A 15,226-nucleotide genomic window follows, 5' to 3' on the forward strand; every position below is an offset into this window, starting at 1 on the left:
CGTCCCTGCGAGCAGGGAGCCGCTGGGTACCTATTGCCCCCCCAAACCTCTGCAAAGCAAACCAAAAGGACCTCATACATATGCGGTGCTGACGGGCGCCTCTTTCCCCTCCTCTCCTCCCCTTTCTTCCTCCCGCAGAGCTCGGCGAAGGCAGGGATGGATTTCACGGAAGCCTACTCGGATCGGTGTTCAGCCGTGGGGCTGGCGGCCAGAGAGGGGAACGTTAAAGTGCTGAGGAAACTCATCAAGCAGGGGTACAGCATTGACGTTCCCGATAACAGGGGCTGGGTGCCAATCCATGAAGCAGCAGCTCGTGATTCAAGTGAATGTCTGAGGCTGCTCGTTCGTGCAGGTGAGGAAAACTTGGTGTGAAATCCTGTGGTTTTCTGCTAAATTACCCTGCCCTAGAAAATAGATTTCTGTTACCATATTCTTAGTTGGCTTGTAAATTTGTATGTGGTTTCCTAGGTTCTGACTCACTGTGGTAAAGAGAAATGGGCACCTTGTAGTCTGAGAGTGACACTTGATTTTACTGTGTCTTCTCTGTCCAGAGCTGTTATCTGCGTAGGGCCAGCAATAACTGACACCACTGCTTGGAAGAGCTGATAACAACACTTTTGTGCATACACTGCAGGCCACAGATCTCAAATAGCTGGGTTATGTGAAGAAAAGAACTGTGTCTTGTAATCCATTGGTAAATACACTTCTGCTTTTCCCTTCCGTTGCTCTCCTGTAGCTCCATCTGATGACTATGTGAACTCCAAGACGTTTGAAGGGATGTCCGCGCTGCACCTCGCAGCACGCCGTGGCTCTCTGGGAAGCGTCCGTGTTCTCCTGGAGGCTGGGGCTGACCCCAATGAGGTTACCACTGAAAGAACCACCCCCCTGTTCCTAGGTGACACGAGCGTTCTTGGAATCTCAGAGCACTCAATGGGTGGGGAAAAGCTTGTTCCCTGAGTTTAAACTCACCAGAGTTCACTCACTGCCTACCAGTATTTTAGTAGCCTAAATACCAGGCTTTAGACTTGGAGATGGGCCGGGACTAGGAATTACTCTGCTTCAGGCTATGTGTTAAAACAAAACTGTGAAACCACATTGGTCTTCTGCACCACCTTTTCTTTCTAGCACAGAAAAGGTCTAGGAGGTACAGGACAACATCTGTATGAGGGTGTTTCAAGTCTTCCTTTAATTCCTCCCTACTTCTTCTGTGAAAACACCTCTTATTCTTTCTGCAAGTCCTAGTTCAGCAGTTAAGGTCCATTATTTTAGTATTTTTCCCTATGATTTACGTTTGACATAATTAATGGCTTAAAACAGTTGGTAGCAGGTAGCATTTGTGGGGAAATCATCATTACAGGTTGTCCAAGGAAGTTGTGAATGCTCCATCCCTGGAGGTGTTCAAGGCCAGGTTGGACGGGGCCTTGGGTCCCTGCCCGTGGCAGGAGGGTTGGAACTAGATGACCTTAAGGTTCTTTCCAACCCAAACCAGTCTGTGATTAAAAGCGCACTGGATAATGATAAGTAACACTATGTGTGTAGATTAGACAGGGGCAAAGAGTGCTCATGGGGTTGTGCATCTGTGAGAGAATTAAAAAGGACCAAGTTTCTTGTCAGGCTAGCGCAGACTGATGGAGTTCTGGCACAGCTCTGTGTTGGATGTTGAGTACTACAAGCCAGAGGCACTGCTTTGGGAAGCAGCGTGTTCCACGGGAAAGAGGGAGGAGAGAAGCTTGCTACTGCCTGTGTTAGCACAGAGGTGGTGGTGTTTTCACACCTCTAACTTAAAACACTGCAGGTAAATTTCCATTCTCCAGCACTGCTTTGGGGCTGTAAATGTAAAGGCAAGGAAGCAAATATTTAAGGTGAGTTTAAAAGAATTCAGTTTAAGCTGAGTTTAAAAGAGTTACGATTATGGTGGCAGGAAGTGAGCAGTGAGACCATTTGAGTTTTTCAGGGAACTCTTGAAATCCATTTAATAAGAATTTCTTGTTCTCTTTTTTCCTGTTCCATTCCCAGCTGTTGAAAATGGCCATGCAGACACTGTAACCTTCCTGCTCCAACATGGGGCGAATGTTCAAGGACCTCATTCCTTGTCTGGGTGGAATTCTTTGCACCAAGCTTCTTTACAGGTAACCTGTAAGTGTATCATGTAATTTCCATGTAACTGGTGTATTCCAGGTGATCATTTCTGTATTTCTTGGCCTCTATATAGAGCTGGTTTTCCTAACGTGCCCTATAGTCAGAGTGTGATCTAAAGGCTGGAGGGCTTGCGATGCACTGAAGTAGAGCTGAAACTGCAGGAGATGCTGATGTTGGGAAGCAGTAATTATTTAGAAGCATTATTTAATCAGTGTTGATTAATTAATTAGAAATGTTGCGTGTACTCCCAAGCTTACCTGTTAGATTTGGGAAGTGAATCTCTTACAGGATATGTTGCCAAGAGTTCTGTCTAGTGTCTCATCATCAGTGAGATGTAAGACCTGTTTCTGGATGTGTTCATGACTCTTATAAGCTTACAGATGAATGGTTCTAGTAATTTAATTTCCATTTGTATGTATCCTTTAAATGAGCAAATGTGGAAAAATCAAATTAAACTTGTCTAATTATTTGCCATTAAATTTTCAGTATATCTTTAGAATTGAAATGTATTGCTTTTTATTTCTGCTTAGAATGTGTGGAGGAAAGGAGATTATGTCAGTTTCCTGCTGCTTTGTTGTTTAAGAATACAAATATCTATTTCAGGAATGCACTGACATCATGCAAATGCTGCTGGAGAAAGGGGCAGGCAAGGAATGTAAGGATGACTTTGGAATTACGCCGCTCTTTGTTGCTGCTCAGTATGGAAAGCTGGAGAGTTTACGGCTGCTCATATCCCATGGTAATGGTTTAGCTTCACTGTTTTTAAAGTTGCATCAACCTGTCACCACTTTAGTTCTACTCCTGCACTTCGGGACTTCACATTTTGGTATTTTTTAAATGTAATTTTAGTTGCTGATGGCTGTGCAAAACCATCTTCATTGCTTGAATTTCATGTAGTTTTCAACAAGTGCTGGTAGGAAATAAGAAATCAAGTAATAAATTAAAAGATTAAGGATCATCAAGGTCTTCTAGAAGCGCTCCGTAGTACTACATTAATAGACTGGTTTTGATGACATTGCTCTTGTAATAGAATATAGAATCACAAAATCAGCCAGGCTGGAAAAGCCCTTTCAGCTCATCCAGTCCAACCGTTCCCAGCAGTGCCAAGGCCACCACTAACCCCTGGCACGGAGGCCTCGTCTACCTGGGGTGTGAACACGCAGGGATGGTGACTCCAGCAGTGCCCTGGCCAGCCTGTTCCAATGCCTGAGCACCCTCTGGGCAAGGAATTGTTCCTCAGCTCCAGCTAAACCTGCCCTGGTGCAGCTTGAGGCTGTTTCCTCTTGTCCCATCCCTTGTTCCTTGGGAGCAGAGACAAGATAAAAGACCCCATGACCTCTCTCTGGTCATGAAGTGACAGCAAGAGTTTCACATGTTTTATATGTCCAAGTGCGTGTGTCCTTACAACCAAAATGAATTGCCATAGCTGTAAAGCCTGAGGGAGCCATGACCTGGCCAGGTTAAATATGCTGATTACTAAATGGGGGGAGAATCTTAAAGAATAACAGCAGTCAAAAGATTGCCCAGCTCATTACCCTGCCTCCAGTGTGTTCATCTCCTGCTGTGCTGATCTTGGACAGAGTTCACGTTAAAGCACTGACTGTTTAAAAAGTTAGTGACAAGCTAGTTCAAGAATTTTTTCCTTAGATTTAGGTTAGATACAAGGCAGAAGCTCTTCCCTGTGAGGGTGCTGAGGCGCTGGCACAGGGTGCCCAGAGAAGCTGTGGCTGCCCCATCCCTGGCAGTGTTCAAGGGCAGGTTGGACACAGGGGCTTGGAGCAACCTGCTCTAGTGGAAGGTGTCCCTGCCCGGGGCAGGGGTTGGGACTGGAGGAGCTTTGAGCTTTCCAACCCAAACCAGTCTGGGGTTCTGTGATTCCTTAACGCTGTGAAAAAGCTCTGGTGCTGTGAAGTGGGTCTGTGAAAACCAACTCATTTGTTGTTTATTCTGTGTCCTGTGGAGGTGATTTAAAGTACTGGCTTTTTTCTCAGGTGCAGAGGTAAACTGTCAAGCCAAGGACAGAGCCACTCCACTGCTGATTGCTGCCCAGGAGGGCCACCTTGGGTGTGTGGAGCTGCTGTTAGCCAACGGGGCAGACCCAAACCTCTACTGCAATGAGGATAACTGGCAGTTACCTATTCATGCAGCTGCTGAAATGGGCCATGACAAGTAGGTGGTGAAAGGGACATTAAGATAGAAGAGTCTGGCAATGAAAACCTAAGAGAGAAAAAAGAAATTCAGCTCTAAAAGAAAGAAAAATGAGTTCTAGTTGATAATTAGTTTATAATTCCTAGTTTATAATTCCTGATTGTATTTGGATCTTAAATGTCTGTTTGTAGTCCCAGTAAATTGACCAACTGTTTGAAATTCAGCATCTGAGCTGGGTCTGATCCATTTCTTGATGAGCTGAAAGTGGTTTCCACAGTGCTGAACCAATATCAATTAACTCACTAGCTATTTTAAATTACATTTTGATTACATTAGAATTCATTTTGAAATATAAATAACAATAACATGCTTTATACCTGCCTTGAACAGCTGCTAATTAGAATTCTGTTCCTAACCATTAACTAGCAGAAGTAATAATATGCAAATAATGAGGTGAACCAGCCAGAAAAGCAAGGCGCAAAAGATTTCCTTTGATCCTTCCAGAAATGCATGTGTAGCTTTGCCCAGTCCCAGTGACACTTTCGGAGCAGAAAGGCAGAAGTGGAAGGAGGTTCTTGGAGTTGGGAGAAGCATCTCTTGGGAACCCTCTGATTTGTGCATATGTGACAGTGCTTCATAGAATCACAGAACCCCAGACTGCTTTGGAAGGGAGCTTAAAGCTCCTCCAGCTCCAACCCCTGCCCCGGGCAGGGACACCTTCCACTAGAGCAGGTTGCTCCAAGCCCCTGTGTCCAACCTGGCCTTGAACACTGCCAGGGACGGGGCAGCCACAGCTTCTCTGGGCACCCTGTGCCAGCGCCTCAGCACCCTCACAGGGAGGAACTTCTGCCTTGTATCCAACCTTAATCTCCCCTGTTCAAACTTAAATATCTTAATGGTGATAGTAACTGCAAAATTGTTAGTAAATGCTTTATCTCAACCCCTGGCAAGAGGAGCTCATCAGCTGAGCTGTCACTGAAGTTTGTACATTGAATGCGTGCCTTTCCTCAAACTGAGGAGGAGGGCAGCCTGTAGCAGGCTGAGGAAGCTGGGTTTGTCCATTTGCTCAGAAACAGAAGCTGGGTTAGCAAAGTTGCCACTACCAGCAATGTCTTTAAATCAAATGCTGCCTTTGTAGCTTTTACAGTAAGATGTAAGTGGCAGCCTCTGAGCAGCATCACTGAGTTGCAGCATCACCGAGTTACAGAAGCAAAGGAACTGGTGTTTGTCACTAATCCTTGTTAGCTGGGAAGGATGCAGACCAGAGGTGCAAGCTGTGAAACCGAACTGTTTCTCTGTTTCAGTATCTCAGTGTTGAACAGAAGTAAATATACATTTTATTTTCAAGTCCCACATCCAGTTTTCTTCCAGACTTCATGGAAGTCTAGATTTAGTGTGCAGTGGAGCTCTATTGCTGTAAAAAGGACTGTTGGATAATAGGAGATAATCTGTCCCTGGTTTAAAATACTTATTGCCAGCCTAAATCCATGCCAAAGCACAGTTTGTGGATCTGTGTGTGAAATGCCAAAGGTTGTTCTTTAATGGAATTCAGTATGTAACAAACAGGTAGGATTTTCTTCTTGAGTTGTAATGACCATGTGAAAATCAACCATACAATTAAAAAATGAATCACTGCATAAGGCCACACAATAAATAGTGCTTTTAAATATTTTCAGGATACTAGAGTTACTAATCCCAGTTACTGATCGGATTTGTGACAAAGGCAAAGGCAAAGTGAGCCCTGTGTATTCAGCAGTGTATGGTGGTAATAAGGAATGCTTGGAGATGTTACTCAGAGAAGGCTACAGTCCAGATGCTCAGGAGTGCCTTAACTTCGACTGCAGGTCACCCATGTGTATGGTCTTCCAGAAGAAGTAAGTACACCTCTTCTATTTGTAACTATGTTGGCCTTTGTACCTTCTTTTTCCAATGTGCCATTTGCCTTCCCCCCTTCCTCAGTTCTTGAGCTGTGAGTATCTGAATGGTGAATGGGGTTTGGATTCAATGCAGGAGCTGAAGAACCTCACTGGAATCCCTGAGGGGAAGCTCAGCTCTTGGAAGAACAGAGTCTTGTAGAACATACTTGCAGTTTTCCTGTTTCAGAAGGCTTTGTCAACACCTCTCTGTCTTCTGGAAACATGACTTAGTAATTGGATCCAGAGGACTCTTGAGTAGGCAGATGCTTTTCAGTAAGGATGAGTGACTGGAAAATAGTGTTTTCCTTTTCTGTGTGCCCATCTCGTGCATAAAACAGGCTGAATTAATCAGGTCAACACTAGAGTAAGGAGGACTGTGAAACTGGATGACGTGTTCTTTTAGATCATGACCCATTTCTTTTTATGCCTGCTGAGTGATGCACAGCCCTGGTGTTGAACAGCGAATAAAGCAATGCTTGCTTCATGATGCAAAGGCTGTAATTTTGGGGGAGAAATAAGGTATACAAGCCTTACTCCTCAGTGTACGTATGTGGTGTGCCAGCGAGGTGCTCTACATGCCCTTATTGTTGATTTGTTTTCCTTTACTACAGAAGTTTCTTCTTCCTTTTTCTGTGGGAAATCAGGTTGTGGAGGAGTGAGCTATTACTGTAAAAGATCTGGATGTTGCTGTCCCCAAGCTCGCCCTGTGCTCCTCCCAAACTAACTCAGTATCTAAACTTATTCCAAGGCTTGAATATTGGCACAGTTGAAAAGCTGGCACCAGAGCTGGTGCAGGGCCTGGAGCACAAGTGTGATGAGGAAGGGCTGAGGGACCTGGGGGGTTTAGTGTGGAGAATAGAGGGATCAGGGGGGACCTGATCGCTCTCTGCAACTGCCTGACAGGAGGATGGAGCCAGGAGGGGGCTGGTCTCTGCTCCCAAGGAACAAGGGATGGGACAAGAGGAACCGGCCTCAAGCTGCCCCAGGGCAGGTTTAGCTGGAGCTGAGGAACAATTCCTTGCCCAGAGGGTGCTCAGGCACTGGAACAGGCTGCCCAGGGCAGGGCTGGAGTCACCGTCCCTGCAAGTGTTCACAGCCCGTGGAGCCGAGGCCTCAGTGCCAGGGGTTAGTGGTGGCCTTGGCACTGCTGGGAATGGTTGGACTGGATGAGCTGAAAGGGCTTTTCCAACCTGGTTGATTCTGTGATCAAGGCAGAGAATCAAATCTCAGTCACCTCTTGGTGCTTCTGAGCTTCGGAAGGAGCTGTAATGTCATTGTGGTTTACATTTTGATTAAGAGAGCAGTTACCTGATACTGCTTTACACTTCCGAGCAGGGCAGATGTTTCAGCTGGTTGCTGTCTATCTTGTAGTATTTTGCCACATTTTCAGTTAGTTCACCCTTTGCAGACACTCCTCCTTGGGAATACTAATGCAAAGCAATGTTATGTAGCAACTGTGCTGCATTAAGGAAAATATCTTCAATAAAGGCTTTTAAGTCTTCATAAAACTCACATTCAGATAGAATAGTTCATGTACATGGATCAAACTTTATGGTTTATGTGCTGCCATTTAAATGACTGAGGTTTTGGTAGTGGTGAGTGTAGTTCCTCCCCATTAAAAGGCAATTTATCCAGCACATGCAGATTGGTCACTCTTTGGAGCTGCCTTACATTTGGGCATTACAATTTCAGTTTCTCATTCTTGCCTCTTTGCCTTCCACATGGGACCTGTTCCAATTCCCTTTGGCTAAGGAAGAAAAATCCAAATATGCAATATTTTAACAGTTCTTTGTTGCCAGAAGTTCATCACCTGTGAACTTTTTTAGCCAAAATGCTGACACTTGAATAATAGGATTACACATTCTTGCAGTTGGCTTAGGAAAAGTTTTAAACTTCACCAAATACATGCCATCAATCTACAGTGCCATAACAGTACTATTCATTCACCATCATATTGCCATGTTCTAATTGGGAATGACAAAATAATAGCAGAGCTTCCTGCAAATCCATCTGGATGTAAATGGAACCCTTAACTTGGAACATTAGTTTGGTCCCCAAGTTCTGGGGTGCAGTTATCTGCTATTTTCACCTATTTGTCCATCTATTACCTATGGCATATTATTAAGGTGGAACCTGATGGCCAAGCTGTGGCAGAGCAGCAGGGTGCTGGTACCCCTCATACCAGTAACTGGGGACTTTGGGGGGGGTTCTATTAATAGAACCCCAGCCTGGTTTGGGTTGAAGGGACCTTAAAGCTCCTCCAGTTCCAACCCCTGCCATGGGCAGGGACACCTTCCACTAGAGCAGGTTGCTCCAAGCCCCTGTGTCCAGCCTGGCCTTGAACACTGCCAGGGATGGGGCAGCCACAGCTTCTCTGGGCACCCTGTGCCAGCGCCTCAGCACCCTCACAGGGAAGAGCTTCTGCCTCAGAGCTCATCTCAGTCTCTCCTCTGGCAGGTTAAAGCCATTCCCTTTTCCTTGCTCTGGCAGGATTTTTGGTAGGAGGAAAGTTGCTTTCTCAGAAGTAGTGAAATGGGGGATGCTTCCCTGAGGAAGAAAACTAAGAGGCTGTCCTGTTCCTTGTGTACTCTTTGTAGGTATTTCTATTTCATTGATACTTTCCTGAAATACGGGATCACTTTACTGGGCATTAACCTGGGCTATTGCCTGTACCATGAGAAGTTTGCTTTGTTCCAACGCTTCTTGAAGCTGGGCTGTTTGCTGCCTTCTGGGGACCAGCTCTGGGACTTCCTGAGCTACACAATTCAAGCCCAAGAGGCATACAAGCAGTGGCTGCCTTATCTGCTCCTGGCTGGTTTTGACCCAGTGAATTTAATGCACAGACTCTGGTAAGCAGATAAAGTTATCTTGTTGACTTAACCATTGTATGTTAATCCACGAAGCTGTTGCCAGTGTGTGTTTCATAGGATAGCACTTGATAATCAGTTGCCGTCATCAGGAGTGGGGAGGGTTCTGGGAAGTCTGGAATAAATCATTCATGGGTAATGGCTGGATTCAATAAAACACATTTCTGTTAGGCAGAAAGCCAGAATGGAGGTTGCTTCATCACTACCATGGGGGGAAGCATGATTTCCTAATTTTTATATCAACCATCTCTTATTAGCCCCCAAATTTAGTTGTGTAACATGGTGGTGGTAAGAAGAATTTCAAATACCAAAGAGGAGGCCAGGAGAGGAGGGAAACAAATGTACAATGAAGCTGGGCTGAGGCTGAGAAGAGAGGAAATGGATGCAGTTAGAGATTGTGTTGAACAAAGTCATGTGGCACAAATGCTGGTCTAAGTATTTGTCACTGGGGTGTTGAAGTTTTTCCACATAAAAATAACTTCTTGGTGATGTTTTATACTTAATCAGACACTACAGAATGAAATGTACACTTAAAAAGTATTAGTGTTTTCTTCTGGTCTCTTCTTGTCCATGAAGGTAATGCTGGGACTTTACTACCATATGTCTCAGCTGTTAACATGATGTGAGGTGTATAAACTCGTGACATGCAGTACCTAGCTGGCTGAAAGGAGGAGGAATTTCAGGTTTACTCAAATATTGATTTGTATTTCAGGTACTGCCAAGATATCGTGGTAGTTTTGAATCCCGTCATAAATGACTTAGTGAGAATCTGTTAATCATTAGCATCTGGGGTTTCCTGACCAGTAATTAGAGGAGCAGATCTACAGCAGGGCATGTCTGTGCTTCTGTACATCAGATTTATTCATAGGAGTGAGTGTGAAAGTCCAGGCACTGCAAGATTGCAGTTCAGTGACTGAACAGCTCTCACTGCCCATGTACATCATATATGATGTGTCCAGGAGGATAACAGGAGGACAGCAGACAGCAAGTGACATTTCTGGGTATGGTTCATTAGCTGTCACTGGCTCGTTGGGTGTGTATAATCCCAGCCTGGTTTGGTTTGAAGGGACCTTAAAGCTCCTCCAGCTCCAACCCCTGCCACGGGCAGGGACACCTTCCACCAGAGCAGGTTGCTCCAAGCCCCTGTGTCCAACCTGGCCTTGAACACTGCCAGGGATGGGGCAGCCACAGCTTCTCTGGGCACCCTGTGCCAGCGCCTCAGCACCCTCCCAGGGAAGAATCATAAACTGCTCAATATAAACATAATTAACCATAATAATGGGATCAGTGTTAAGCTGCTCACTCCAGAGCACTGCCAGCTTTGATCACCAGTGGAGTAGTGAAACCACCTTTCTCTTAAAGCCAGCCAGGCAGCCAGATCTCTCCTGCAGGGCTCCAGTGAATGTATGAAAAATGAAATAATACCAGCTAGAAAGGACACGACATAATTTTGACATGAACCTGCTGGAAAAAACAAGTGTGTTAAAAGGGTTTAGTCTGGTATTTTTGTGTGTTCAGAGCGTTTAGATTTCCATTCAGATGAACTGGATTGTACAAGGCCAGACGAGGAGCTGTGGCTCTTCATCACACATAATGTAAACCACTTGTTTCACCTCCTCTTCCTTAAACCTTCTTATGTGCTTTATCAATTAAGTTGTAGTTAAAAGTTCTTCACACATGCTAAAGATTTGAAATGTAATCATGCTGTTTTCTGAATACATATAAAAGCAATCTTTGGTAGAAGGAGAGTTTGAAATACCTGCACATTTTGTGGGGGTTTGCCTTAATAAACCAGTATCTGAATATATGTGCATTTTTTCCCCCCAGTGTAATGGTAATGCTTAGAATGCTGTGGTGTCTGCACCCCTCATTAACATACAGGTGGAAACAGAGTGAGAAATCAGTGCAGAGGAGAATGCTGCCTCTTACTGAGGCATTTAAATCTTATAGTACTTCTTTTTCTCTTACAGTCTTACTTCTGAAAAGAAATGAAGATAGAATTACATTAGCAAATGCTTGTGCTGTTACTTAGACTTCTCTTCAATGGTTTTCTGTTTCTGGGCTTAGCATGAAGGTTATTTCCTTTCTATGTGTTATTGCCATTATTATATTTATGCAGTTGTGTAAAATGATCTTTTACGGGGTTTTTTGTTATGCAGGATTTTATCTGTGGGAGATAATGCCCTTAATTTCACCCTGGAGTTCACCAACTGGAAGAGACTTCCTCCAGCTGTGGAGCAAGACCTCTCAGAATACAAGGAGACATTCACTTGGACTCCAAACAACCACTTTGGTGAGTACAGGGAGGGAAGACCAGTCTGTGTGTCCCAGCTTCCAGGCTGTGAGAGGGAATCGGCTCTGTGTGCTAATGCACCATGGCAAAGGAGGTTCCATGGTCAACAGGCATTGCTTGTCTGAAAACTGGGGAGCAGAAATAGCAGGTCCCCTAAACAAGCTGAACAGGTTGTCCTCAGTATGTTGTTCAATTCCTAGTTAGCATGTTTCAGGTAGAATATTGTCAGCTTAGGCCATCCTGCCCTCTTCAAGTGAATGCATGTGCTATAAAATAGGGGTAGTGACTGTGAATCAATCAGTACTGAGCCTTCCTGACATGGGTTGTTCAGCCTCTTGGAAGATTTAAGGGAGAAGATCAGTATTACTTAGCTGAATTTCCTAGACAATATCATGGAATCATAGACTGGTTTGGGTTGGAAGAGACCTTAACACTTACCCTGTCACAAGCAGGGACACCTTCCACTAGAGCAGGTTGCTCCAAGGGTTTGGAGGCACTGGAATTCTGTACTGGGACAAGTTGATCTATTTACTGGAACATGTTGCCCAGAGAAGCTGTGGCTGCCCCATCCCTGGCAGTGTTCAAGGCCAAGTTGGACACAGGGGCTTGGAGCAACCTGCTCTAGTGGAAGGTGTCCCTGCCCAGGGCAGGGGTTGGAGCTGGATGAGCTTTGAGGTCCCTCCCAACACAAACCAGTCTGTGATGTTATGATAATAGGAAAGCTTGTGTTTGAGCAGTGCACATTTACAGACATATTTGTGTATCTTTTTGACTCAAGTTATTTAGCAACTTCTTGGAACATTTGGCATCATACAGCAACTGGCTTATGCTGTCATTTAATAACTTACCCTAAAACTGTTTTCCCCTGTGTTATTTTTGTTGTTGGATTTGCTTCTAGACTTGATTTTCCTTTACTTGTGAGGTGGCACGCGGGTTTCCCAGGCAGGTAACTGTTGTAGGCTGGTTAGATGAAACTGTAAGGATAAAATGATTCCTTGATGTTTTGTTTCTAGAAGTTTAAGGTAATACAGCAAGTATAGCAACACTCTGGAAATGCTGATTCTAGCATCAGCAGCCCTTTTATCTGCCACAGAGCGGGGGTTCAGATGGGATCCAGCTCAACCAGGTAACCACAGGCAAACAACATGATCCCACAGCGTCCTGCTCAGTGTCTGCCCTGGTTCTGATTTTCCAGCCTCCATTCCTCCCCTGTCCCACCTCTGCCGTCTCGAGATCCGGGCCATCCTAAGGAGCGAGCGCCTGCGATCGGACCACTTCATCCGGGAATTGCCACTGCCAGCTTGTCTCCAGGACTACCTGCTCTACCTGGATGTGCTGCGAGTCAACGGCATCCCAGAAGCAGAGGATTACCTGGGGCAGAGAGAGGAGGGAGCTGCCACCAGTCACCCCACCGCTGAAGATGCAGAGAGGAGGGACACTTGTGCCACTGGGACTAGGTGATGGTGCAGCCAGACTCTGGCTGTAGAGTTTGTAATGGCAACTAGTAGGCACTGGAGAAGAACCGCTGTAAATGAAGTAGTAATAACTCTTTCCACGCTGTAGTTTTGCATCTAGGACTTTGTTAGAAGTTCTAGGATTTACTTGTTTACAAAGTCTGACAAAGCTTTCTAAGTCAGTGAACACTTTCTGGGTTTTGAAAGGAAGATTTTAACTCTTACGGAGTAAAATGGGCTTGTTCAATGAACACAGCTTATGAAGTGGTCAAAATCTGTTTGCTTTATGGAGTGATACTGGCCTGTTCAATGGACACAGCTTAGAGTGGTGAAAATCTCTTTGGTCAGACACTGGTGGTAGACACTTTATTCCAAGTATTGCATATGCCAAATGAAATTACCAGGAATCAAGGAACACAGTATTATTGTTATGGATTTATGGCTTAGGGAGTGATCTAACTGCACCAGAGACAGGAAAATAATATAAGAAAAGACATTGTTTGCTGAAGGAACAGTGATTTGCTTTTTCCTTTCCTTGGTTGTCTCTATTTGGCAGAAGGTTGGAGCGGGAGGCTGGCTCGGAGCCTGCTGCCTGGCACAGCCCACGGGCAAGGCACGGAATGTCCCCACGAGCACACCAACATGACTCTGCTGTACACAAATCCCTCCTTCCATGAAGGGAGGAGGTTACGGCTGTCCCACAGCGGGTGACAGGGACACCTTGGTGGACAACGGCTGCATCCCTCGTGCTGTGAAGGAGCCCTCGTCCTGCAGAGGTGAAGCTGGTGCTGCCGGGCTCACTGGTAGTAGATGCTGAAGGCGTGGAGGATGTACAGGAAGGTTGTGATGAAGGCGAATAACTGCATGAGAGGAAGAAGAGCATCAGCTGGGAGAGTCTAACCCCATCTCCTCTCGGTGCTCTCAACCTCAGGAAGCCTCAAAGCCTAGAGCTCTCTCCAGCCTCAAAGAGGCAAAGCCCCACGTTTCCATGGGCTGCTGGACCCTGAGGAGCCTGCGCTGGCTGCACGACACAGCAGAGAGGAGGAGCTGAAGCTCTGACCAGGGTGATGGGCTTGGGATGGCTCTGCTTTGGCGTCAGTACTTGCTCTTGCATCTCCCCCAGGGGTGTCCCTCCTGCCCCAAGGGGTGCTCTGCCTCACTCACCGATGCAGCACTGTTGAGATGGTAGTAAAGGGGTGAGTTGGGGCCAGACTCAGAGCGGATGGTGGCGTTGGCTTGCAGGACAGCAGCGCTCAGGTACAGAATGGCCGTGGCACCGTGGTACAGACTGTCCTACAAAGCAGGGGAGCAGCGAGGATGAAAGCCTGGGACCATCCTTCTCCCATCCACCCTGAGGACAGGCTCTGTCCCAGCCCCTCCTTACCAGCACTTTCCAGTTCTCGCTGTTTCTGTGTAAGCCAAAGAGGTAGCTCAAGAGCAGCAGCAGGGAGATGAGGGAGGAGGTGAGGGACACGTACATCACCCATCCCTGCAGCAGCGGGAAGGAGACAGAGGTCGCAGCGACGAGGATCCACACCCAGGTCCCAAAGAACTGCCAGGGACAAGCACAGGCACCTCCGATGAGCACAGGATGAGGAAGGCCCTTTCTCCTCCGCGAGTCCCTCCTCACCTCCCTCCTGTGCCAGCCCCAGCAGCCGCTGGAAGCACTTTGAGGCAGCACGGACCAGCCTGGAGCATCCCAGCGTGACAGCAGCAGCACATGGGTTTCCATGAATGCTCTTGGGTGATACTTCAGAACATCCCTTACAAAAGGGAAAGGTTTGGTGCTGAGCTCAAGGAAACATCTCCCCCTGAGGGCTTTGGCACAGAGGCCAAAACATGTGTTCTTATCTGGGGAAAGCCAACACCGGCGTCGGCCCGGCCCTGCCCGCTCGTAAATCTGCTGGGTTGAAGTCACAGCACAAGGAGGTCACCCCCTGCCTCCACACACGGCCCGGAGTCGCTCACGCTGGATCCACCTCTGGTATTTACAGTGCACACACGGCACAGGCTTGGCTGGAGGAGCCGAGGCTGTCCTGTGCGTTCCAGCTCCCGTGGATGAGATTCCCTGGGCAGGGCAGCAGGAGCCGAGCCCATCGGCAGCGCAGGGCAAAGACCCACCCCGCCCGCCCAGGGCAAACCCCCCCCCCAGCCATGGTGCTGTGTCAGAGTACAGCAGCAGTTATCAGCAGTCCCACCGGCTGCCCTCTGGACCCATAAGTGATGGAAAGAATCACGGAATGTCACATGTTTACAGGACACCCAATTGCCTGCAAGGAAAATCTCTGTAAGGGATGTAGGGACAGGACAAGGGGAATGGCTTGAACCTGCCAGAGGGGAGATTGAGCTGAGCTCTGAGGCAGAAGCTCTTCCCTGTGAGGGTGCTGAGGCGCTGGCACAGGGTGCCCA

At 46.7% G+C, this 15,226-nt stretch overlaps 2 protein-coding genes across 2 annotated transcripts; one reads left to right on the forward strand and one right to left on the reverse strand.

The window, feature by feature from the left end:
* Positions 1 to 156: 156 nt before the first annotated feature.
* LOC104412054 (ankyrin repeat and SOCS box protein 3-like) lies at positions 157 to 12,824 on the forward strand. Its single transcript, XM_010022650.1, has 9 exons — positions 157 to 352; positions 737 to 895; positions 2,017 to 2,129; positions 2,743 to 2,878; positions 4,131 to 4,308; positions 5,964 to 6,161; positions 8,801 to 9,052; positions 11,230 to 11,363; positions 12,559 to 12,824. Exons 1-9 carry the CDS (start codon positions 157 to 159, stop codon positions 12,822 to 12,824), a joined length of 1,632 nt encoding a protein of 543 aa, XP_010020952.1.
* Positions 12,825 to 13,614: 790 nt separating this feature from the next.
* Positions 13,615 to 14,369, reverse strand: MALL (mal, T-cell differentiation protein-like; the record flags this gene model as incomplete). Its single annotated transcript, XM_010022651.1, has 3 exons — positions 13,615 to 13,677; positions 13,982 to 14,110; positions 14,202 to 14,369. Coding segments are annotated over 3 exons (360 nt in total), but the record flags the coding sequence as incomplete, so codon positions are not given.
* Positions 14,370 to 15,226: the final 857 nt, after the last annotated feature.

The sequence above is a fragment of the Nestor notabilis genome, unplaced genomic scaffold (assembly GCF_000696875.1).
Source record: "Nestor notabilis isolate BGI_N333 unplaced genomic scaffold, ASM69687v1 scaffold5679, whole genome shotgun sequence".
Classification (NCBI taxonomy): Eukaryota; Metazoa; Chordata; class Aves; order Psittaciformes; family Psittacidae; genus Nestor; species Nestor notabilis.

What these genes read in the sequence shown, in the direction of transcription:
- LOC104412054 (XM_010022650.1), top strand. Translation starts at nt 157, where the DNA reads ATGGATTTCACGGAAGCCTACTCGGATCGGTGTTCAGCCGTGGGGCTG. An exon ending in GCTGAAATGGGCCATGACAA is followed by an intron (nt 4,309 to 5,963) that starts GTAGGTGGTGAA and finishes AAATATTTTCAG; the next exon opens with GATACTAGAGTTACTAATCC. An exon ending in GACTCCAAACAACCACTTTG is followed by an intron (nt 11,364 to 12,558) that starts GTGAGTACAGGG and finishes CTGATTTTCCAG; the next exon opens with CCTCCATTCCTCCCCTGTCC.